The sequence below is a fragment of the Solanum pennellii genome, chromosome 10 (genome assembly GCF_001406875.1).
Source record: "Solanum pennellii chromosome 10, SPENNV200".
NCBI classification, from domain to species: Eukaryota; Viridiplantae; Streptophyta; class Magnoliopsida; order Solanales; family Solanaceae; genus Solanum; species Solanum pennellii.
In genome coordinates, this window is record NC_028646.1 from 81,816,575 (window position 1) to 81,842,967 (window position 26,393).

The window sequence follows — 26,393 nt, forward strand, 5'->3', positions numbered from 1 at the left end:
CTTTTACTATAAACAAACTTAAAATCATACAAACTAATTATGTGATGAACAACTTAATTTACGAGGTGCTTTTCGTATTTCGAAAGCTAAACAATTTTTTTAGAGTAATTTTTTCATATCTTTTTAGATATTTTAAATTATTAATTATGGTAATTTTTAATAAATTTTATGTAATTGATATTTTATTTCAAAAAAATAACTTATGATTCTGTGTGGATATTTACTATCAAAATTTAAAATTTTAATTTTTGAAGTTTAAATTATATCACGTAAATTAAAAAAAAGAAATAAATAATAATTTTGTAAATTAGGTTTATCATTGCAAAAATTATACTTTTATATTTATTATGTCTTTTTTTTAAATTATACATACAAACAAGTGTAATACAAATTATCATGCTAAGATCAATAAAAGATAAGCCTTAATTTGGAACTTATTAAATAAAAAATCAATATCAAAGTGACAAAATTTAAATCCTAATTTTTATTTATTTATAAATACTTTATTTACTAGTGTATGAGTAATTTATTAAATTAAAAATATTAATTTTACAAAATTATATTTAAATTTATTATGTGATCTCACTAGTCAAAGAGGAAAGATTACTTGAGTAATTTTTTCCTCTTTCATATAATGCAAGTTTGACTTTGTTAAGTCAATTTGGTAGAAGAAAAACGTAAAATAAAAACAAATACGGTTAACAAGCAAAGATCATAAATTAAATGCCGAAATAAATATAAGTTTTGATCAAAAGAAAAAAAATAATCATAACTTTATCACATGAGTTTTACGCGTTATTCAGAAAATAATAGATACGTGAATGAAAAAGAGAAAAAAGTGGAATATGTTAAGGTTGTGAAAAAGATTAAAAATTTAGACCTTATAAATTATTCCTAAAAATACTGATTCAAACCTCAAAAACTCAAAAAAGAAAGTAAATATTATAAAACTATTGAATTGTAGATGTTTCTTTTCATCAAAAACATAACATAATGAATCTATTTAATGTAAGACTCAATGTTGTGCTAACGTATTTGGTTAAAGGATGTAAAGGGTGTTTCCTAAATCCTATAAAAGGGTGGTTTTTTCACCCTTATGATATACACTTGAAGATAATAAGAATATTATCTATTCTTTACTTTCCATCACTACTTTGTCTTCCTATATTGTTTAAATATTATTGCATTTTGCTCTCGTATTATAACACGTTATCAGCACGAGTCTCTAACCAACTGAGACATACTTAATTCAAAATTAATTCCTAAAAGTTAATCAACTTTCTTTCAGAGTCAGGTATATATTTGTGTGTTTATAATATCTCTAATAAGACTTGCATAAATTTTTAATCTATAATTTAACTACTGCATATATAACTTGATTTAACTATTACTATGATACTTTATTTAGCATAATAATCAATACATTATAGATTTATTTGTTATGTTATTTACTAACTTATAACTCTAAATTAATTACTAAAGTAATATGATAGCATGCTAGTTAAAGTTACATTTTCAATTAAAACTACATATTAAATCTACTGTTTCAATATGTCATTAGCTTATATGTTTTTAAGACATTCAATGTGCATGCATTTAACATATAATTTATTATATAACCATATCATACTTTATCATTTGAACATTATTTACAATTTATTATAAAGAAACCAACATCATAATATTAACTCAATTATTTTATGATAGTTTTCATCATGTCAAATTCGTCAAAATTTGAATTTGTGACACTTGGCATTTCTGGAAAGAATTATTTGTCATGGGCACTTGATGCTGAATTCACCTTACCGCTAAGGGTCTTGGTGATAGTATAATTGAAGGAAATATGATATCAAGTCAGGATAAAGCAAAAGCTATGATTTCCCTTCGTCATCATCTTGATGAAAGCCTGAAGGTTGAATACCCAACGGGAAAAGATCCACTTTAATTGTGGATAGGTTTGAAAAGGAGGTATGACCACCTCAAAGCAACGGTATTGTCAAGGGCTCGTTATGAGTGGATGCACTTACGATTTCAAGATTATAAAATCGTAATTGAGTATAATTCTGCTGTATTTAAAATCTTTCCAATTGAAATTATGTGGAAAAACAATAAAAGATAAGGACACGTTGAAAAAGACATTAACTACTTTTCATGCCTCTAATATGATATCACAGCTGCAATATCGTGAAAAAGGTTTTCAAAAATACTCTGAACTAATCTCATGCCTTCTGGTGGCTGAGCAGCATAATGACATTCTAATGAAAAATCACGAAGCCCGTCCCGCTGAAAGTGCTCCATTACCGGAGGCACACACGGTTGAAGCACATGGCCAGTCTGAAATAAGACAAAATAATCTGGGTCATGACAATGTGCGCGAGCGTGACAAAGACAAAAGACGATATAATAATCGTCGAGGTGGTGGTCATAACAAAAGGGAGAGCAATATAGGTTCTCAAAATAATCCTTCTAAAGGAAAGGGCGATCATTGTCATCGTTGTGGCCTTAAAGGTCACTGAAAAATAAATGTCGGATACCTGAGCATTTTGTCAGGTTGTATCAAAATACCTTTAAAATGAAAGGAAATAAAGGTGGCGCCTCCTCTTCTAAAGCCCGAGTAGAGTCACATTTGACTCTCAAAGATGATGTTCAAGCAGGATCTTCTCAAAAATATAATGAGAATGTTGAGACAAACTTAGTATTAAAAGATGATGCTTTTGATGGGCTCGATGATATACTCATCAAGAAGCTGAGGACTTCTTTGGGGATCACAACTGATATTGATAATTGAACTAGGAAATGAATAATGTTTTGATTTATTTTTAATGTCTTAATTAAAGTTAAGTACTTAAGATTTCTTTTGCTAAATTTCGTACTTCTTATTATGTATTTTTTTTATTCTTGTGAAGATAAATAAAAAATTTCAGTCATTAGTTGGATCCAAAATGAGTAGTGGAGATATGTGTCTTCAGGACAGTGCCACAACTCATACGATACTAAGAGAAAAGAAATATTTCTCTAGTTTGATAATGAAAAAGGCATATGTTAATACAATATCTGGTAGTACAAAATTGTTTGAGAGCTCTGTAAGAGCGGCCTTATTACTACCTGGAGGAACATTATTGGTAATTGATAATGTATTGTATTGTAGTAAGTCTCACAGAAACTTGTTAAGTTTCAAGGTTATTCGCCAAAATAGCTATCATATTGAGACTGCAGAAGAAGAAAATGTGAAATACCTTTATATAACTAGAATAAATGCGAATAAGAAAACTATGCATGAAAAATTGCCAGCACTTTTTTCTGGGTTGTACCATACAAATATTCGTACAGTTAAATCACATCCCGTAGTAAACAAAAGATTTACTGATTCTAATAATTTTATCATTTGGCATGACCGGTTGGACCATCCCGGTTATAATATGATACGCAAAGTAATTGAGAATTCACATGGGCATACTTTGAAGAACAAAAATGTTCTTCAATCAAAGAAATTCTCTTGTGCTGCTTGTTCACAAGGAAAATTGGTTATTAAACCATCAGTGGCTAAGGTTGGGGTGGAATCCCCTGCATTTCTGAAACGGATATAGGGTGATATATGTGGACCTATTCACCCTGCATGTGGACCATTTAAATATTATATGGTCTTGATAGATGCATCTACAAGATGGTCTCATGTGTTTTTATTATCAACTCGCAATATGTCTTTTGCGAGGTTGTTGGCTCAAATAATAAGGTTAAAAGCATAATTTCCAGATTATGCAATAAAAACAATTTGTCTTGATAATGCTGGTGAGTTTACATCTCAGACATTCAATGATTATTGTTTGTCCACTAAAATAACAGTTGAACATCCTATTGCACATGTTCATATCTATTTAATGTAAGACTTAATGTTGTGCTAACGTATTTGACTAAATGATGTAAAGGGTGTTTTCTAAATCCTATAAAATGGTGGTCTTTTCACCCTTATGGTATACAGTTGAAGATAATAAGAATATTATCTATTCTATACTTTCCATTACTATTTTGTCTTCCTATATTGTTTAAATATTATTGCATTTTGCTATCGTTTTACAACAGTAAAAGACTTTTTCATTTGATAGAAAATTCAATTTTTTTTTTTTTTTATAAAACCAAAAACTTAAAGCTTAAGGCCAGCTCTTTTCATTCCTCTTGCATCCTATCTTTTGGTGTATATTTTATTCCGGACATAGTTTGACTTGAAGATAATTTAGGCATTTATAATATTAAAATATTATAATGTATATAAAGTTAATTTACGAAGGGATTAATAATATAAAAAGATTCTAATATATATTATGAATTAATATACGATGTGTAATTTAAAATATATATTCATCTTTTAAACAATTTTTTTTTCCTAGTTAGGATTAGATCAAGGGTATGGTTAGCTTTAGGCTCTTAAAAGTTAACTACTCCAAAAAAAAAATTATTTTGATTAAATAATAGAATTCATACGTAAAACATGTTTTTAGTTTATAACTTTGTAGGTAAAAAGTTAGTATCTTATTATATAATTTGAAAAAACAAATCAAATTAATAAAATTTTAGTCTTTTTTGCAATACAACACATTAGTTTTTTTTCTCAAAAATATTATTGGTAGACAATAATTTTATACTTTAATTATAAACTTTTAAAATATCAAATAAAGTTGTATTATTATTCATAGAGTTACATATCATTTTCACGTCTTTTCAATATAAAAGGTTAAAAGGTTATAATTTCGTATAGTAACATAAGAATGCATTATATCTTTTCCCATATTATCAAGTTCTTAATTTAATATCCCAAATTACAATTAATTTTAACTCAAACTTAAAAAAAAAACTCTATATAATATTTTTAATTAAGTCAGAATTCTTTTAATTGAATCTAAAAAACTTTGAATTTGTTTGAATGGGTGAGCAAATAAGGTTAAGTTTTTTTATCTCTCATGAATTAGTAAATATATCTATTTAGATGATTTCTTATTTTGTTTTGGATTCATATGTCAAATGACATTGTATGCTAAGTTAAATAAAAAATGAATTGATTTGTGTCACAAGTCAAAATGCAATAACATGTCCAATCATATTAAAGTTCGAGCACGTTATATATAAAAGATATAAACGTTATGATCTCAATTGAATATTGTCATGCTTACTTAAATGTAATTGACCAAAAATGGGAGAGAAATACATCACAAGATTCGCGAAAGGTCTTTTTTCTAAAAAAATTATTGACTATGTATACAAGACATATACGTTACGGTCTCAATTGATTATTGGCATGTTTGCTTAAATGTAATTGACCAAAAATAATAGAGAAATATATCACAAGATTCATGAAACATCTTTTTTTTGAAAAATTGTTGATTAAATATGCTATAAATAGGACATAAAGGAAAATAAACATCATCATCAAATATCTGCACAAATTACTTGCAAGTGGCTTATTGAGCATTACACCAAAAATTAAGATGAATTTCAACGCGTTGGCTTTTTTCCTCATCTTTATGATGTACAGGACTATGTAAATGTTTTTATTCGCTTTAAATTTATAGTACTTGAATATCATACAGTTTTCCATAATTTCTTAAGTTCATTCTATGAACTTTTTGTTCTTTGATATGAATTTTATTTATTTATAAATTAAATAATAATATTAATAAATTGTAAATTTTATTTGTTAGGTGTTCCGCAAAAGGCTGAAGCGCGAGATCTTTCCCCTTGTTGTTGTGACAAAGATCCCTCAGTTTGTAATCGTTTGTGTGGCTATATACATGACTATTACCGTAACGGCATGTACTGTATTTGTGGGTAGAAACGACCTCCAGTTCAGTTTGCACAAACTAATGGAACTACAAATTTAAGAATTTGAGTTTCTACAGACAAATATAGAAGTGGAATTCAATTTCAGTTTTATGTAGTTTACAATACAAGGCATTACCAGATATAAAAGCTTATGTTTTTCTTCTTTCTGTCCTTTATTTTGATAGTAATAGTCTCCAATTAAAAATATATTTACATGCTACAATTAAATTTTTCCCATGCTTAAATTGAGACATTTATTTTTAATCAAAACCTTTTCTGATATTGCATAATGCAAGCTCAATACACCTACTTTACTAACTCTAAAAATTAATCGATCTCAATGGGCTCTCCATTATCATACAAGTAGAGATCGAGAAGAATACTCATGATATACAAAACTAAGTAAAAGAGAGTTTGAAAGAGCTAATAATAGTTAGCTACTGAAAAAATATACATACAATACATATCTTAGATGTAGACATGAATCATCCACAATTCTTCAATCCATAACATTTACAAATGTAGACATAATTATAAATCATAATATAAGACAAATGTAGGAACCAAATATCACCACCAAAATAAGTAAACGCAGAGCATGGACTCTAGTATATGAAAGAGTACATCTCTAACATTCATGACTTGATCTACAGTACCGGAGGATATGGATACATTCATTCGTAACGAGCCTATGTATATATTAAAAAATGTGAATAATGATCAATAATGTAAGAATTTTTTCTTGATAAGTTAATAATGTCAAAAATTATATTTTACAATTTTTTTAACTTACAATCTTGATCTGCCCAACCAATTCTTTGGTGAGCCAAATCATAGACAATGCTCTTATCTCTAAGAGCAATATCTGTGTAACAAATATAATTAATGTCAACCTAAATTAAATACAAGAAATGTAATTTGGGATATATATATATGATTACTTCCTTTTGTAAATATTTGAAATTCATTTAAAAATATTTTGTTTTTAATTAAATATGATTGTTAATTAGTTATGTTTAATTGACAGTATATATTCCGAGTTAATTAGCTTACAAATAGCTTAATTGTACAAATATACCCGTGAATTCTACAAACTCACCGGCTAAGTATACAAACCCGTGAATTATGTAAATGAAACAACTTAAATTATAGCTACAACCCTTAAATATGCAAACTATAGTTATGAAGCATAATTAAGTTTATTATAGTGGCTATTTGCAAAAATTTCCTTTTATAATTTAGAATGGATATAGAAGACTATAATATGTTGTTTGTTTAGTGAGGCCAATTCATGCTAACCTTGTGGGTTGGCTGGGTTTTGGTGCTCTTTGTTTGTACAGAATTGTTTTGATGTTGGTGTAGTAACATTCACATGAGTTTACCAACAAAAAATTGGCTAATTCAATTATGTGTGTCTAAATGCATAAACCATAACCAAAAAAAAAAGTACATTCTTTCGTTAAAAGCTATCTAATATTGGGTATTATGCAAAAGAAAACATGAATTAGACCTTAAACATTGGATATTATGCAAAATAAATACTCATGATATATAGAACTAATTAATGACCGAAAAGATTTGTGTAGATTTATTTATTTTTGGTTATTGAAACTAAATGTGAGATCATTGAACGGAGGTGTTTGAGGTTCATTTGATTGTATTATTATATATTATATCTTATTGTGATATTGTCACTTTGCGCATGTACTTATGTTGTTTTGAATTTATAATATGTGATTTTTACTCTTTAACATCTTATTTTTGATCAAAGTATTGATGGCAAGAACATTTTTGGACCAAATTATAAAAGGGGGCGTTTTTTAACCAAAGTATTGAAGATAAGGGTATTTTTCAGTCAAACTATAAATGGAGGGTCATTTTGTTCCTTTCACATAGTTTAAGGGCATTTTTTACCCTTTTTTAAAAAAAATAGTTTTGAGAAGGAAAAATAATTTAAATATATAAAGAAATTGAAAGTGATTAAGACTTCTAAAAAGGAATAGACTAAGATTAAAGCTTTAAAAATAAATTATGTAACAATTTATTTGAATCAGTTAAATGATCATAAATTAAACCAATTTAGTCAATAAAGTCCAAAAAGAAGTTTGAGTAAAATATTTGATTAAGTAAAAAGAAAAAGGGCAAATTTTATATATGGCAAAGAAAAAATTGATAATTTTATGATATAGCAAACAATTCAAGATTGCGTTTCGTAGCAAATTAAATGTTTGCTACGGATCTTTTTTTGTGTATAACAGATAAGCAAATCTCTTTCTTTTATACACTTTCAATTTATTTATTTTTTAAAAATAGGCGGCAGATAAATAAGGAAAAGATCTCATAATTCACGCGAATTCAGATCCAGTTTCATTCTGTCTTTTTCTTCTTCGCTCGAAATAGCTCCATTGTAGACAATTCAAAAAATTGATCAAGCTATTGAAGGTATTAATCAATCAAGCAAGATAAATTTGTTTTCAGAGATAAAAATAGGAGTTAATTCTGATTTTATCGACAATGGTGTTTAAAATTCAGATTTTGTTTTTCACTTTCATCAAATCAGTTGAATGTATATTGAGATGTGAATATTTATCCCTAATTGATTTGATTAGTTAATATGAAATTTACATTTGATTAGAAAAACTTGTGATAAATTTGTTGTTAATTTTGAATTATTGATTTGAGATTCACTGCAATCATAGTATTGTTTTTATTTAGAACTGTATATGAGATCTGATTTATTAACACATACTTAACTAATATTAACATTATTAATACATGCATAACTCTATCAAGCCACTATGGAAAAAAAATACGCACATACTACTAATCTAGTTACAAATTGTTGTGATACTAAATGCTCCTTAATTTTGTGAATGATTCTTATTAAGATGATGATAATATTTCACGATTATTATAAGAAAAAACATTATTGAAAAATACAATTTAAAAAAATATCAGGAACATTGTATATCATCTCCATATAGTAAAGTAATATTAATAATATATATATATATATATATATATATCATTTTTATATAATTATAAAAATAGATTCTAAAATAACAATATTAAGAGTCCCTAAATTTGTGGGGTAAAAAATTTTGCGGAGGCTCGCTATTTATTTACATCTCCCTTTTCTGACATTTTACTTTAGCTGTCACAATTCTGATGGCCGACACTTCTAGTACCTCCGCTACCACCAGTAGCACCGCCGCTTCTACGACGGCAAACCCACCGGAATCCAAAAGTTGGGCAGACCAAGCCGACGAGATCGATCAAGCTGAGCAGTCGGCAGACCAAGCTGAGCAGTCTTCCGCTTCGAACGAAGAAGGCGCTACTGCCGAGATAAATATCGGATCTTTACAAGTCGATGAGTCCAAAAGAGAAAATTCCACTCTCTCTGAGCCGGAAGATTCAAGCATACAAGCGGTACGTTTTTCCTCTATCTTTATTGTTTTTGTTTTTTGGATTTGTGTCACTCTTTGGAGCTTGAATAAGCTGATTTTGTTGTATTTTTAGCTAAATTAGGGTTTTATCAATGAAATATATAGGTTACATCTGGTGATACTATGTACAAATCAGCGAAGAGATTTGAGGATTTGAACTTATCTCCTGAGCTATTGAAGGGATTATATGTACAAATGCAGTTTGAGCGTCCTAGCAAGATTCAGGAAATTAGTTTGCCTATGATTCTTACGCCTCCCTACAAGAATCTTATTGCTCAGGCTCATAATGGTTCTGGTAAAACTACTTGCTTTGTGCTTGGGATGTTGAGTCGGATTGATCCAAAGCTTGCTGCCCCTCAAGCTCTCTGTATCTGTCCAACCAGAGAATTGGCTATTCAGGTATGATATAAGATGTGAATACCCTTTTTGTCGTTGACTTTTGTTTTCGCCTGCACCTGGAACTTGTTACTGGTAAAGAATTTCCTTAAAATTATTAAGGCTTAGGCAGATGGGAATAAATCAAGTTTTCGGCTTAGGCAGATGGAAAGAAATCAAGTTTTCCTTGTTGGCAACCAGGGGTGTGGCCAAGTTGTCAATCAAGTGGTTGAGAGCCATGACGTCTTAGGTTCAAAACACTAGTTGACTCTTCCTATCTGTGGTGAGAAGTTAAATTAGTAGAGGTAGCCCCCTAGATCTTTGATCAACATCATTGACCTAGGCATATCTTTGGGTGCAACAATGATGTTGGCATTGGAGAATTAATTTCTTGCAGGATCAATTACTTCACAACTTTAATGCTAAGCTGAATAGAATGTTTTGCGCAACATTATGCGTGTCAGATTATGCATACATTTTAGTTTTATATATGCTTCACTAGATATTTATTTCCCAGAAAGGTATATGCTGCACGGCATATCTATATTATAGAAACTTTACTTACGTTGCTTGTATGTAATGTTGCCTGTATGGTTATGTTTTAACTTTTATGTGTTCATGCATATAGTTTTTGAGATGGCCAGACATGATGCAAAGTATTCATATTTGATTTGATTATTTTCCATCTGGAGTGGTGGCTTAAGCTGTTTTTTTATGGGGAATTGTAGAATCAAATAGGAAGTTAGAAAGAATAATACTTTCAAGTGTTTTTACATTTCAAAGAAGAATTTAAGATGTTTCTTCATTATTCAACAAGCAAAAAATACTTTAGAAGGTTTAGTTTTAAATGGTTGATTGCAGAATATGGAAGTGCTATTGAAGATGGGGAAGTTCACTGGCATAACATCAGAGTTAGGTATCCCAGCAGATTCTGCCAACTATATTCCAATTTCGAAAAGGCCGCTTGTGACGGCACAAGTAGTGATTGGCACACCTGGGACTATAAACAAGTGGGTGACGGCAAGGAAACTGGGCATGAGTTGTATGAAAATTCTTGTGTTTGATGAAGCGGACCACATGTTGGCAGAGGTAATGGGTTCTCTATCCGCACTTGCTAGTGTTCATTTGGATTTTCCCCCTCTTGTTGATGTTTATTGTTATACATGTAATTTTTGAATTATTTAAATCACTTATTCTTTTGTGTTTGTTGAGGTAAAAATGTTTTTTGACCTTTGCTTTCTAAGATGAACGGTATTGTTGAGCATAATGAGCTAGTTTTCTAGTTTCCAGTCTCATATTTAGGGAATTTGCTCCAAATGTTAAGAGTTTGTGCTTTGTCCTTTTATCAATTTTCAGTATCTGAAATAGTTTTCTTGTGCACGCACAGAGTGGTTTTCAGGATGATTCCATAAGAATAATGAAGGCAATCGTTAAAGCCAGCGCTAACTGCCAGGTTGGTTAAAGTTTGGCCTTTGTGCTTTTTAAATTTTCAGTTCACCTGATGATGGAATTATCTTTGAGGTTTTTGCTGCTGCGAATTGCGTAGTTTGTAATAAGAGTCTGAAAAACTACATTGGCCACATGCAAAGTTGAGTCTTTCAAATGGTTGAGCCTTAGAGTGGCACATTACGGTTTTCCTGATTCAGAAGTGAAAAGAGAAACTTTTGCAGCATACCTAAATTTAGCATGTAAGAATTACAAATCAAATTGTATACTTGTTTTCTTATGATGGTGGTTCGGGGACAACTTACCTGCACTTATAATAATTTACCTCCTAAGTAAATTTTTTTACGGAAGGCCTAGACAGATACAGGAAGAGACCTTCCTCAATGGTTGTTCGGTCACACCTATGGTGCATCAAATTATTTTTTACAACAGTATTAAATATGCCTCTGTCGCAACTTATGTTGAGGGTGAATCAAGACTGATCATGTCGCTCCATTTTTCTTGAAACTGGTAAAGTTGCATTCTCTAATGATGGAGACCTTTAAAAAATTGTTAAGAACAGCCTAAGGTACTTACAAAGAATTTCCGTGTTCAGCTTCTTCTATACAATGTTCTGTTATATACTCGATCATAATCCATTTAATCTCTGTTAGACAGAAGAAGAAAGAAGAAAGAGATGGTTATTCGTCTTCTTTCTCAAAGTTATGTCACCCCATTTAAACTCATCTCATGCCAATACTATATAAAATAAATGTACAATGTGGTAAAATTTCTTTGTATTTTCTATTGACGTATAAAACGTATATCTCTCTGTAAGGAAGAATAACTCCTAGAAAAGTATAGGACACAAAATAGAAGTGCAGGTGCTAACATGTATAGAACATTTCCTTTCTTAGTAGGTATGTCCTTCGTGGGGCATTTGCCAAATTCAGTGTTCCAAAACTAACCAACTAAGTTTGTTTTGAAGTACAACTGACAAATGCACATAGCACTCAGCAAAACAATAAAGAGAAGCAAAACCGATGCTAGTCTTTATCGTACTAGTAAAAAGGAACAGGGGATGCCTCATGTTTCCTCTATATGTACACTATGAGATAGGGAGTGGGAGTAGAACATCAAGCAATATCTAAAATCTAAATCTTCACCATTTTCATTTAGTGAGTAATGAGTATAGTCTGAGGCTTAAATTAAGATGCATTTCATTGAGTCGGCCAATACCTGAGTTTATTTTCTGCAAAAAAGGGATGTGGTGAGGGCTGCAAATGGGTCTGTAAGTTATAAACCTGCAAGTTGTTGTTTACAATACATTCTTCCTGATAAACTTTCCCCCAATGGACGATTATTTGGAAACAAATTGATGTTGAACTTTTCTTTTTCATCATCTTTATTTGCAGGTGCTTCTGTTTTCTGCAACGTTTGGGGAAAATGTCAAAGCATTTGTGACAAAAATTGTTCAAGATCTTTTTGTGCAAGATTACAACCAAATGTTTGTGAAGAAAGAAGAACTTTCACTGGATTCAGTGAAGCAGTATAAAGTGCAGTGTCCAGATGAACTTTCAAAAATCATGGTGATTAAAGACAGAATACTAGAACTAGGACAGAAGGTGGGGCAAACAATTATATTTGTTCGTACCAGAAACAGTGCAAGTATGTTGCATAAGTCATTGGTTGACTATGGCTATGAAGTGACAACAATTCAAGGTGCTCTTAGGCAAGAAGACAGAGACAAAATAATCAAGGAGTTCAAAGATGGATTGACACAAATTCTTATATCAACTGATCTTCTTGCTCGTGGATTTGACCAATCACAGGTAATTTTAGATTTGAGGCTTTCCAGTTGCCAACCTTATATATGCTATACAAAATTGTTTCTTCTTCTGGATGTGAAGCTTGTTGTGTAGCAATAATATTTTATCTCTTTCTTTCTTGATTTCTGTCTTGGTGGCTAACATTATAAAATCTTAAAAAGCTATTATAATCTGTTTGCAGGTTAATTTGGTGGTTAATTATGACCTCCCTGTGAGACACGAGAGTCCAACAGAGCCAGATCATGAGGTATACCTGCATCGGATTGGTAGAGCAGGACGTTTTGGACGCAAAGGTAATTTGTTGTCACTTTCTTATGCATGCTTCCTTGATATATTAATAGCTGAAAATGAACCACATATAAATGTTATGAAGTTTACGCAACACTTCCCTCTTGTGTTGAGCAGGTGCGATATTCAACTTGCTGTGCAGTGACAGAGACAACATGCTAATGTCAAAGATTGAGAACCATTTCAACCATCAAGTGGCTGAGGCATGTATCTATTGTTTACTTACTGCATTTTGGGCTTTTCTTTATTTTTGACGCATAGGATCCTGCCCAAATCTTTTGTAGGACTAGATCATACGTGCATACAGGTGCTTAGCATCTGGCTTCTTATGTTCATGGCCTTCTAAATAAGGCTGGAGATATAGCATCATGATTAACTATACACAGGGTTGGTAATTTGTGGCCTGAAATTAGTTTTAAAGGATATTACCCCCAGTTAAGATGGAACAAACTTGACTCTTTAGAATTTCTTCATTGTGTGTGTGAGGAGGGGAGTGAGGTTGCAAATTCACACTAGAGTAAAAACTAAAAACTTATAATTCAATTCCGAGTGAAATGCAGATGTGATTCAAGATAAAGATAAGATGAACAAAGCATTTAGGATTATGGTCGAATGCAACATTTTGTAGTATGCTATTCACAGGAAAAAGAATCTGGCCAATGTCTAGTTCAATTTGGTATGATCTATGGTGACATGACACTAAACTCAAGTTAATTATTTCATGTTGGTTATGCAGATTCCCTCATGGAGTAATGAAGAAGATTTCGAAAATGCTCTGAAGATAGCTGGCTTGCTGTAAGCCGAGTAGAATGTTGGTTAACAGATCTCAGGAGATATGCTCGCTCGCTCTACTTATTTGATCTTTCCACTGTTGAGTTTTGACAATATCTATATATTTCACTGAAGCAGCATCAGAATCGAGTCTTGTCCAGTCTGTATTTTTTCTTAATGTCTTGTTATATTCATCGACTTCGAGTAAAACAACACTGGCTGGTGATGACATTTGTATAGTTGACAGAGCAGTGCTCCTGAAAGGCTTTTCTTCTTTGATTGCTCTCATGCTTCACTTGCCATTTCTGGTGTTACAAGTTCTCAAAATACACTGTCATAAGGAACTAAATTTTTTTAGATGTTACATGAACATGTGACGAAAGATAATTATATTTTACTTTTTAGATGCTATAATTTGAGATGTCTAATTAGTGCCTTTTGTTGATGCTTAATCTAATACTGATCCATATACAAACACACAGCTATAAGGATCACTTTCCCCACCATATATAAGGTGTGAATTTGAATTAGTCGAGGGTTTAGTATGCATAAATATCATACATCGGGTCGTATTATTCATTCCACAGGACCTTGGTTGATGGTTACGAAGTAAAGGGTCCTTGGATTATGAGCCTTTGATGGATCTTGGACCAACGTATGGAGTCCATCCATGGAGATTCTAGTCTTGATCCTCAAGTGTGTACCTGCAAATAGAAGAAGATGAACAGGTGGTTAGTCTGATTCACTTAGGGCCCTATTTAAACAAAGTATATATATAAACAACGTAGGTGTAGATGTGTTCGATAGGCAGAAAAATGTTTTCTCATTTTTGCAAATAATAAATGATTTTTTTACTTATTTTTGTTATCGATGAGTAAGCGAAACTTAGTGGAGGTATAGTTACGGAGGGATGGGGATGAGATGAAATGAGGACGAAATGTCACTTATAAAATTTGTATTTTTTATTTTCATTAGAAATATTTTCAGAGTAATCGGAGAATATTTGGGTTTCTCTTCAACTAACATACTACTTTTTCCTTCTTTTTTTACACGTCGAACTTTGACTTGGGACACCTATTATAAATTAATGATTGGTATAATAGCGAGTTTAAATTACCATTTATTCTAGATATAAACTCAATGTTAACAAATTGAGGATATAATATGAAAGAAAAAAATAATCCTTAATTTGTCAAAAAATGCCAAATAAGAAGAAAAATCAAATTAGAAAATACATGATAAGTATATAGAGTCAGAGAAGTATAAACTAGTGGAGGTAGGATTATGAGAGATATATAAGGAGGACTAACACGTCAGTTACAGAATATGTATTCTTTATTTCCATTAGAAATTCATTTTTTCAACGATATCGAATAATATTTTCTAAGAAATATTATTGCCCACTCCGAACGCCTTCAATTTAGGTTTATCTTCAACTAACATACTACAAACTAGTTCCACTTTTAGTCTTACTTAAGACTTTGTCTCCTTCCCCTTACAATTGACATGTTATAAGATTTACATATAACAATTAATAATCTTTCTTGAAATATCATCATGGAAAATCTAAGAGAATCTTCAAATTCAACATATTTGTATGCCCCTTTAGTTATCTCTTTGATGGGCATAATTGCCTCAGCAATAGCATTACTAATATACCAGTTGATACTACCCAAATATTGCCTTGAAAGTAGAAATACACAAACTCTTACAAGCCCAACAATTCAAGAAACTCACTTACCTATTGGAGTAGACAATAAAATCTTACAAAAAATACCTATCATATCTTATAATTTAATTCATACAAAGGGTAAATTATTTCATGTAGATGAAAATGAGTGTGCTATTTGCTTAGGTGAATTGGAAGATCAAGATTTGGTCCGCTCGTTGCCTATTTGTCGACACACTTTCCACGTGGCATGCATCGATAAGTGGTTCGTGGCACACTCTAATTGCCCCGTTTGTCGTGCTCCAGTAACGGAGATAGAGATATATGCCATGTATTTATTGGATTTAATATCGGATATGAATTTAAACGATGAAAATGCTTCTTTTGCTTCTAATTCATCATCAAAAATACAACCACGTGACATGCTTAGACATGATGTATCAATGGTAATGTCTAAAGAAAAGAGATCAACAAATTTGTCATCACAAATAAGGAGATCATTGTCTATGGGTTACACTTATGATAATCATGAAGGAGATCACTCATCATTAAGTAGCAAATCATCAAAGTTATTGAGTTCATTGTCTCTAATTGGTAGGGGAAAAGGAAAACAAGTTATTCCCTACTAACCGCGAATTCAAATTTCATCGGAGGCAAAAATACTGAATAGGTGAGTTTTTCCTGATATGTTCAAGTCGTACTGAACATAGTTATTGTGTTGATGGAGGTAACATATTACAATAACATAGTTAGTAAAATTCTACAAGTGAGATTTTAAAAAGATAGAATATACGTAAATTTTACCATTATTAATTGAAGTGCATACCAGATTATTGGAACACCATGATTGTATTAGTTTTAAATAATCACTCCTTGCTTCCCCTTGCCCTTGAATTTTCTATTTGGTCAGAAAGCAAAATTTAACTCTCTAATTATTATTTTTAGTTGAGTTTTTTTGCTCTATCTTCTCTTTTTAAATTGTTTTTCATTTATCTAGGAAGTTTTTTTAAAAAACTTTTAGTCCTTGAATTATGACTAATTCTTATATTGATGCTTGTAATATTTAGCTAATCACTTTTAGTTGTTAATTAATTGAATGAGTATTTCTAATATCATTGTTTGTGTGAATTTTTTTTAATTAAATGCATTATTAATTATTATACACTTTATTATTCACAAATTTTTTAATGTTACATATGACATATGTGTCTATTAATTTAACTTTATACAAATTTAAGCGTTTAGTGAAGGGGTGGGTGGGTATATATTGTCATGTTCTAAGCCTTCACGCAATTGATTTCCTCCTCTTGATGATATGCCTTCCCCTCTTTGTAATGCTACTACTTTATTCTTGGCATCTAAGATAAATCTTCGATCTCCATTTCTCTTTATTCCTACAAGCTAAGTCATTAAAAATAAATGACTTAATTAATTGCCGCTAAAAATCTTTTGATGATGCATATATAGATATTAACATTCTAGAAAGTATTACTAATCAGTTCATTTAAGTACTTTTATCCTTATAAGTGTGATTGTTGTCTTCTGCCGAGTTAAGTAAGTTAGGCCAAGTGTTCGCTTGAGGCCAGTAATGGTCACAAAGTGCCAGTCCCGCCTAGGGTGTAGGCTCGGAGCGTGACATAAGGAAAACATAAGACGTGTATTTCAATTATCTTTCCTATTAATAAATTGCTTTCATTTTAAGCCCATGGACAACGATTCAGCAATAACAACCTGAAAAGGCTAATACAAATTAGATGATTTTTTCTTCGGATGTACAATATTTTTGTAAGAGACCCAACATCTTATCGTAGAGGTCTATTTTTGTATTTACGTATCAAATGACGTGGCATACCAAGTTAAATACCAATGTCAATAAAATTGCGCCACGTATCAAAATGACATAACATGCTCAGTCAAATCAAAGTCCAAACGTCTTACCTGTAGAAGACATGTACGTTACAATTCCAATCAAATATTGTCACGTTGACATAAATACAATTGACCAAAAAAGGAAAAAAAGTCAATTACAAGATTTACCAATTGTTATTTTCCTTAAATTGTTGACTAAATATGCTATAAATAGGACACAAGGGAAAAAAATATTTTCATCAAACACCTGCACAAATTACTTTCAAAAGCATTACACCAAATATTAAAACATGACTTCCAAAGTATTGGCTTTTCTCATCATCTTTACAATGACTGTGTTGTGTAAGTCTTTTACTTGTTTCAACTTTTTAGTACTTCAACTGAAGGAATATTGATTGTATTCAAGTGTTAAGGGAATACATGGGAGATATATATAGGAGATATAGGAAGGAGTACTAATCCTAATAGGACTAGAATTAAGGAGTACTAATCCTAATAGGACTAGGATTAGTACACAGTAAATACTAATATTATTTTATACTATTTATTTAATACTATCTGTTATTATCCCCCCTCAAGCTGAGCTGAGCGGAAGCGAACGGAAGCTTGGAACTGAGGTAATCGTGCTGTCGGCTCGGGAGAGGCTTGGTGAGAATATCAGCCGGTTGTTCTTCAGTGGGTACATACTGCACAGTCATGGTGCCGGCCTGAACTTCATCGCGAACAAAGAGACAATCGGTATCAACATGCTTCATTCTGGTGTGTAGGACGGAATTCTTGGCCACACAGATGGTTGATTTGTTGTCACAATAGAGAGCAGGAACAGTGTGAGTGGCGCGGAGTTCGCGAAGAATATATGTGACCCACATGGTCTCAGCAGCAAGAAGAGCAAGGGCGCGGTATTCAGCTTCAGTCGAGGACCGAGAGACCTTGGGTTGTTTTTTTGTACACCAGGAGATCAGGTTCGGCCCCAAAAAAACGAGAAACCCCGATGTAGATTTTCTGTCATTTTTATCATTCGCCCAATCTGAATCTGAGAAACCCCGAAGCTCCAAGTCCCCGGGTCGAATGAGTAAACCACGACCAAGAGTGCCAAAAATGTACCTGAGAATGCGTTTTAGACAATGGTAATCATGTTCACTTGGTTGATGCATGCGCTGAGCAACTCGGTTGACAGCAAACTGGATGTCAGGACGGGTAATGGCCAGATACTGTAGAGCCCCAATGAGGCTGCGGAAGTGGGTGATATCGGCAAAGGGGGTGTCGGCTCCATTCGTAGACGAAGAGACTGCCATCGGTGTTGGTTGACTGGTGCATTTTTCCAGTCCAGCTTTCTGCAACAGATCTCGAGCATATTTTGACTGATGAAGAAACAAGCCGCTGCCTGTCCGAGAAACCTCCATTCCCAGAAAATAATGTAACGGGCCAAGGTCCTTCATTTTGAAGGTAGTATGCATAGCTCGAGTGACATCCTGAATGAGAGCTGCAGTAGAGCCTGTAATAATGATATCATCTACATAGACAAGAAGAATGACTGTACCGTGTGCTGAATGTCGAGTAAACAGACTCGTGTCGTGTACGCAACACGTGAAGCCGAGTCCCTGGAGGAACGTTTTCAGACGTGTGTACCAAGCACGGGGGGCTTGCTTGAGCCCATACAGAGACTTCTGGAGTTTGCAAACATGTTGAGGGAAGCGGGGATCAACATAGCCCGGTGGTTGCGTCATGTAGATAGTTTCATCAAGCATGCCATGAAGAAAAGCATTGGAAACATCCAACTGATTGATGAGCCAATTGTTGCGCACGGCGAGTGACAGTACCAGGCGAATGGTTTCCTGCCGAATAACAGGACTGAATGTCTCGGAGTAATCAAGCCCATACTCCTGATTGTAGCCTTTAGCAACCAAACGAGCCTTGTACCTGGAAATACTGCCATCCGCATTGTGTTTAATTTTGTACACCCATTTACAGCCCACTGGGTGCCGCCCATGGGGCTTAGGTACAAGAACCCAAGTTTTCTGATCAGTCAAAGCCTTAAACTCGTCATCCATAGCATGACGCCAATAAGCATTTTTTGAGGCAACAGAGTAGGTTGTTGGTTCACTATCGGGAAGGGGTGTATTTGGTAGTATGGTAGCCTGAAAGGTTTTGGGTTTAAAGATACCGGCTTTGCCACGGGTTAACATGGGATGAGTATTGGGGGGTGGCACGGGCGGTGGTGATTCGGGGGTGGTCAGAATGAATAAGTTATATATAAAGTAATTAATCTCAAGTATAACAATGAATTTTAGTATAATATATGTTGTAATCATAGAACAAATAATGCAATCGTGTCGGATCACCACATTGATAGTAAACAAATATTTGATCAATTATACCTTTTTCCTTTTATAATAAACTCTAAATTTGATATTCATTTTAATATCAAACTGAATAATTCTTTATCTGAATTTGAGTCACTAAAAAAAATAAAAAGACAATTTTTTAAGAAGGGGTAAAATAAAAATTAATTGTTCAATTCAACTAAATCTTATCAAATAGCATAGTTAGGAAGTATTTAAAATTACGAATAGGTTTGAATATGCAATTCATGCCAAAATTTTTTTTTTAATGTATTCTACTTTAAAAATATATTTTCTTGTTTGACAAGTGTCTCTTTTTTCTAATGAATAAATAATTATCAGTCAATTTTGGTTTTTAATGAAAAATAACTTTGTTGTTTGATCGTAGAGAATTACTTATTTTTTCTTCCATACCAAACACACATCCTAAGTGAACTATGTTGAATTAGCTTATACGAAAATGCATATTTATTTGTAAATGATGTTTGCACTAGGTTATAAAAATATATATTTTATATCTATTAATTCAATATAAATATCAGACACGATATTTTACCTTATTTTATATAATGTATACTTCAGAACATTGATTAATGAAAAAAAATACTTTCCTACATTAATCACGATGGCTTTTACATTGTGTGTAGAATCTTTTAAACTTTTTTCCTATTCTTTTATATTAATTAACCAAGAAAGAGATACAAGATGCTCTCTATACCCTACTTGCAAATGAATTTTTGAATCTTTTTTGTATATTATGATTTATGGATTAAGTGTCAACTTCAAATCATTATGATTAACAAAAAATAATTTTTTTTTAAAAAGAAATAATTAGTAAATTCAATACCAACCCAACCAACTGTTTGTACATTATTGGATGGGATCATCACATCACATTCTAAAATCAATCACTCTTCAATTAGCAGTTGTTTGCCTAATTATTAGGCTCCACATATTATATATTAGAAAAAAAAATTATTAGTCCAAAACATAGGTTTGAAAGTTAACAACCATAAGGGAAATGACAAAAAGAAAGAATCAAATTCAAGAACTCATTGAGTAGAATGTTATGGGGGAAAAAAATCCCAAATAATCACTTTTCATGTTCCTATAATTGAAAATTAATTATTTATTCTGAAGTTTTAAATTTCATAATTGAACCATTTGAAGAATTGAAGAGTTCAAATGTAATGACTATTTTTCAACGATTGATCAGACTTAAGTTAACTAATGCTTATGTTCGTGTCTAGATTTACTCACTTTCAAAATAATTGAAAAATTTGATTTGTTATCTTTGAAGGGAAAGAAAATGTAAGTGTGCTTATATTTGTGTCGTGCTTTTACTTCGGTGTTTCAATACTATTTCTACAAAAATAATTTTTTTTTATATTCAATACTTATATTAGAGTCTGACTAAATTTAAATTAACATCGAAAATAGTATTTTACCACTCCACCATTGTTGGTTTTTCTACAAAAATAATATTTTTTTATATTCAATACTTATATTAGAGTCTAACTAAATTTAAATTAACATCGAAAATAGTATTTTACCACTCCACCATTGTTGGTTTCTACCTAATATATTATTATCAAGAAACAAAAACTAGGTAGAATGATAAGAAAGTTGGTTTGCATGTATTAAACAAATAAAAAGGTTGTTACTTTATATAAACGACCCATGTGGGTTGGTGGGCCAATGAAAACTATAAAACTAACTCCAACAAACACTTTGCCTTTTAAATTTCTTAATTAAATTAATTACAATGTACAATAATCTTCCAACTTTTTTTTTCTAATATAAAACAAATTGTGCATTATTGCTTTCTTTTTTCTCAATCTTTCCTTTCAAAAGACCCCACCATCTTCAAAAAGGAAACTTCATCAACCTTTACAACCCCTCCTTATATGTCATGAGTTGTATAAAGTAGTTTTTTAAATGTATTATTTTTTGGTTAATTATTATTATTATTATTTTATATGTTGTTATGAACCAAGAGGTGCTCTATGAGGAATCCCTTTTCTTCTTCTAGCATTTGAAGGTGGTGGTGGAGGGGTGGGTGGGTATATATTGTCATGTTCTAAGCCTTCACGCAATTGATTTCCTCCTCTTGATGATATGCCTTCACCTCTTTGTAATGCTACTACTTCATTTTTGGCATCTAAGATAAAGCTTGAATCTCCATTTCTCTTTATTCCTACAAGCTAAGTCATTAAAAACAAATGATATATAGTCCAAAAATATGTCACTCATCATCTTTCAACATTAATTCAATTGGAATATCACTACAACAATAACAATTTTCGGTAACAATAAATATGCACATCGCACATTAACAAAAAATACTAAATTCTTTACCAACATTAGTTAATATCGTTATAGGATTTACAGACATTTATAAAGAGTGTTAGTTGCTATTAAAAATATGTTTAGCAACAATTAAACTATTGTCTTTAATTAATAGCCGCTAAAAATCTTTTGATGTAGGATATATAGATATTAACTTGGCCTAATGGTGAATGTAGGCCTATAATGGAGTCATCAATCATTGTATTTGTAGTGTATGTATATATGTAAGTTGTGAGCACAAAAATGAAAATGTATAGTGTATGTATATATGTAAGTTGTGAGCACAAAAATGAAAATGTAATAATAGTATTTTTAAAAATTGGTTATTCTTGAAAAGGATGGCATGTGTATCTATTTATAGATTCCCTAGCTCTCCATATGGCTTCATAATCAGTCAGGAATTTTATTTTAAACAATGTAGAAATATTGTACATCTCAAAATTTAGCATACGACTTTAAAAATAATTTTTGAACCAATTTTATTTAATTTCTATACTATTTATACAGTATAACATTTTGACAATAGGATTCAATTGAGCCATCCTATAAACATAGCTTCACCTTTGTCAATATGGCAATCAAAGGCTACTTGAACTTTGGAGTTGTGACCATATGATATGATGACAATGAAGATGATATATGTATTTTTGGTAGGGAGTTACAATCAATGATGGTGATGAAGATGTGAAGTTTTATTATTTATTATGAATATGTGGGACATAATTAACATGATGATGTATGAATAATACAATGCCATAACCAAACAAAAATAAATGATAAATTTGGTAAAAAATGAAGTAATATCAATTAACAAAATTAGATAATTTACCTTACATCCAAGAGAACAGAAACGAAATGTATCCAAAAGGCTTCTTCCACATATTTCACAAACATGAGAACTTGCTTTGCCACTACTCTTTGGTTGTGGCCTTTCATTTAGAAATAAAACTCTTGCACTGTTGATTACATAGGTTTGCACTCCACTTATATCCAATACTTTTTGAATCTCTGAAACTCTAACCACATCATGATATGATGATCTCCTTATCTATATATATTTTAACAACAATTATTTACAAATTTTAACCACACGCACGTGGTAAAACGAAAGAAAAATGTACATATACCATACCTAATACTTTTTTTTTTTTAGATAAAATTTGAAACAAAAAAGATTACTTACTAAGTAAGAAAAATACATTACAAGAATTGCGGAGCCCAAATTTTTCTATTTTTGAGTTTTATACTAAATGTAGATTATTTGACAAAAAAAAATGAGATTATTCAGATAGCAAGCATCCTCTCTCTCTCTAATTCTCTTCAATTTTAAGTTTGTAAGTTCGAGTCAATAAGAGTCAAAAAGGAACCATGGACACAAACAAACACAAAGTATGAGAAAAAATTATTGAGTTTGACTGAACCTTTAACTATGATCATAACGATACTCATAATGCCAATGTTATGAATACTAAGAATACCTATATGGCCGTGAATTCAGATTAGTCGGATCTTAAAAAATAAAATTTACCTGAATGACTTGATGATCTTTGTGTTTAGATGAGCGGCAATAGAAGCAAAAAGCATTGTCATTGCAGTCTAAGCAGTACATATTGCATTCACTCCGGGCCGCATCACCGTGCGTCCGGCAAATCGAGAAAAAAGCAGTGTTCAATAATGGCTCTAGCCATGGCGGAACCAGCATTGTCATCAAACCGATCTTCGATTATCAATCAACTCGCTGCAATCTGCTCAGAATGCTCCGTGAAGATTAATTAACAACTAATTCACCCAATGTGCGTTGGAGAAGAAGAAGTTGTATTGACGATGAAGAATCAAAAGAATTTGGAGGACACAGAGAGAAAATTTTTAGAGAGAGAAAAATGGGGGATTGGAAAGGGAAGAGAAGAAGGAAGAAGGCCTAACCTAAACTAACAGCAACTTAAAATTCAACAATAAAAACATGGGGTGAGGTGGGGTGGCGTGGGTGTAGAGGTGAATGAAAGTAGATCTGACGGTTGAGAAGAGTTGATGGTGGCTGAGATTGATTTTGATCCGTTGGATCATTTTGTAGAAAAAATAAAAGGAAGAAAAGAGAGAAAGGGTATGTGTGAGTTTGGCGCTTACGCCAACTTTTTTGTTTTTATTTTTAATTTTTTTGTTTCGTGTTCAATATTTATATTAAAGCTTAATTAAATTTGATTTTATATAAAAAATTAATATTTAAATAAGAAAAATTATTTAACAAAAATATTTAATATTTAAAGGAATTCAAATTTAAAATATTTGATCAAAAATTAAAAAAATATTTATCATTTTACCGTAACTTTTGTTAATGCTTACGCCAACTTTGGATGTTCTTTGCGTCTCTATATAGGCAGAAAGGTCGGCCATTAGGCTACGTCTAAGCAAAACAGCTGGTCACTAAACGACGTCATTTAAAGGGTTTTGTTTTTATGTGGATTAACACGTGTTGAATTGTAATTGGAGAATGATGTGGGTCCCATTCATCGGTATGGTTTCTTGTTGCAAATTACGTCCGAGATGAGAATGAGTGTAATGTAATCTGGCGATATTACTTTAATACCCTTTGTTTCAGCAGTTATTACCATCTTTTTGTCCTTAGGATTTGTAGTGTCTTGATGAGTAGGGGTGCGCTACATATGAGTTTAGACGAATTCAATAGTTTTAAATATTCATAAACTTAACGTATTTTTTATTCTATTTTTTAATTATTTATAGCCTATTCACATAAATATATTTCGGACATTGCACAACATGACTGTAATACATTTTCTAAATTTTGTGTTTTAGGGGTGTTTTCGACACTCATCTCTTTTTTATATTAAGAGTTTCATGCCTTTACAAGAGTTTGAGGTACTTGTTATGTCATGCGGCAGATCACAAGTGTATCGGGAATGTATCTAAATTTCGTTAGTCAGGTAAATAAGTGTTTTTAAGTATGTCAATAATTTGGGACAAAACTAATAGTTTACATCAATTTCAAGAATATTTTCAATACGTTTCTCTTTTTACTTTACAAGTTTGGGGTAGACATTGAAAATTTATGAAACTCTAAAAGATGTGTTCAATTCGAGTCGAAACTTTATAAGATAAGTGTGTTCAATTTTAATAAGCATTAGAGGCTAATAAACCCTAAACGGTAGTTCATGCATAGATAAAAGATACTATATTTCTTGAAAAAGCATTTCGATAATTCCATAAAGAGATCGAAATCTCAAATATTTCGCAAATTCATGAAACATTCATAAAGAGATTAAATTCAAATCATTATAGTTCGAGAAAAACGCCACTAACTATCCTCGAATCATAAAAATCTCATTGGAAAAGAATTAAGGGAGGATTAAATTTATATCTACATATTTTTACAATAAAATCATGTCTCTTTATATCATATTTTATTTGTGATCTTATTGTTTTAAAATGTGTTAAAAGTTTTCTTTATATTATATTTTGTTTGTGATTGTATGGTTTTAAAATGTGTTAAAAGTTTGATGGCAAATGAAGAACTTATAAATTATAAAATTTGGCAGCATGAATGTCAAAAAGAAGGATTATTCATTAAAGAATATTTGTATTGAGTATTTATATGAAACTATATTAATACTTTGACATTAAATTAAAAATCGAAAAAAATGTGTATTACTACAATTTAACAATATTAATTTATATGAAAACGGATGTGATGTAGTGACATTTTGATTTATCTTCATAATAGGCTGATTTGGTGTAAGTTTGGATTAATTTGGTAGGCGATTTTTTTATGTTGAATCTCTAAAGGAGAAAAACATGTCTAAAAGAAGAAGAAAAAATGTGTGGAGGTGTATATTTTTATTTAAAATTTATGAATTTTAGAATGAGTTTAAATCTATAATAATAATAGGATTCATAATTAATATTTAATCGATTTTTTTTATATATGAATAAAAGTTATTTACTTCTCATAAATTTATAAATTATGATATAGATTTATCTCAAAACATTCCTTTAGTTAGTCGTATGAATATTTATAATTATAAATTATGTAATACATTTTAAGGGTCGTATATAACTATCAATTTCCCACATATATACGTAAATATACATGATGATTGCTCAAGTATAATATTCATTTAGGAACTAGAAAAGTTCAAGATTCTTTTTATATTATTTTGCCTCTCACTTTCAACCGTGCTTAATTACTTGATTAACCAAAAAT

General features: G+C 31.2%; 3 protein-coding genes across 3 annotated transcripts; 2 read left to right on the top strand and 1 right to left on the bottom strand.

Annotated features, from left to right (window-relative positions):
- Nucleotides 1–2,162: 2,162 nt before the first annotated feature.
- LOC107001662 lies at nt 2,163–2,788 on the top strand. Its single transcript, XM_015199627.1, has 2 exons — nt 2,163–2,508; nt 2,580–2,788. The coding sequence occupies exons 1-2, from the start codon at nt 2,163–2,165 to the stop codon at nt 2,786–2,788; spliced, it is 555 nt and encodes a 184-aa protein (XP_015055113.1).
- Nucleotides 2,789–8,903: 6,115 nt separating this feature from the next.
- Nucleotides 8,904–14,359, top strand: LOC107002512 (DEAD-box ATP-dependent RNA helicase 38-like). Its single transcript, XM_015200564.2, has 8 exons — nt 8,904–9,243; nt 9,366–9,659; nt 10,497–10,724; nt 11,023–11,088; nt 12,476–12,892; nt 13,071–13,182; nt 13,295–13,380; nt 13,914–14,359. The coding sequence occupies exons 1-8, from the start codon at nt 8,983–8,985 to the stop codon at nt 13,974–13,976; spliced, it is 1,527 nt and encodes a 508-aa protein (XP_015056050.1). The 5' UTR covers nt 8,904–8,982; the 3' UTR covers nt 13,977–14,359.
- A 7,183-nt stretch (nt 14,360–21,542) lies between these two features.
- On the bottom strand, nt 21,543–24,218 carry LOC107032346. The gene is made up of 3 exons (XM_015233943.2): nt 23,706–24,218; nt 23,007–23,225; nt 21,543–22,032 (listed from the first exon to the last, which is right to left on the bottom strand). Exons 1-3 carry the CDS (start codon nt 23,883–23,885, stop codon nt 21,814–21,816), a joined length of 618 nt encoding a protein of 205 aa, XP_015089429.1. The 5' UTR covers nt 23,886–24,218; the 3' UTR covers nt 21,543–21,813.
- Between the last annotated feature and the right edge of the window lie 2,175 nt (nt 24,219–26,393).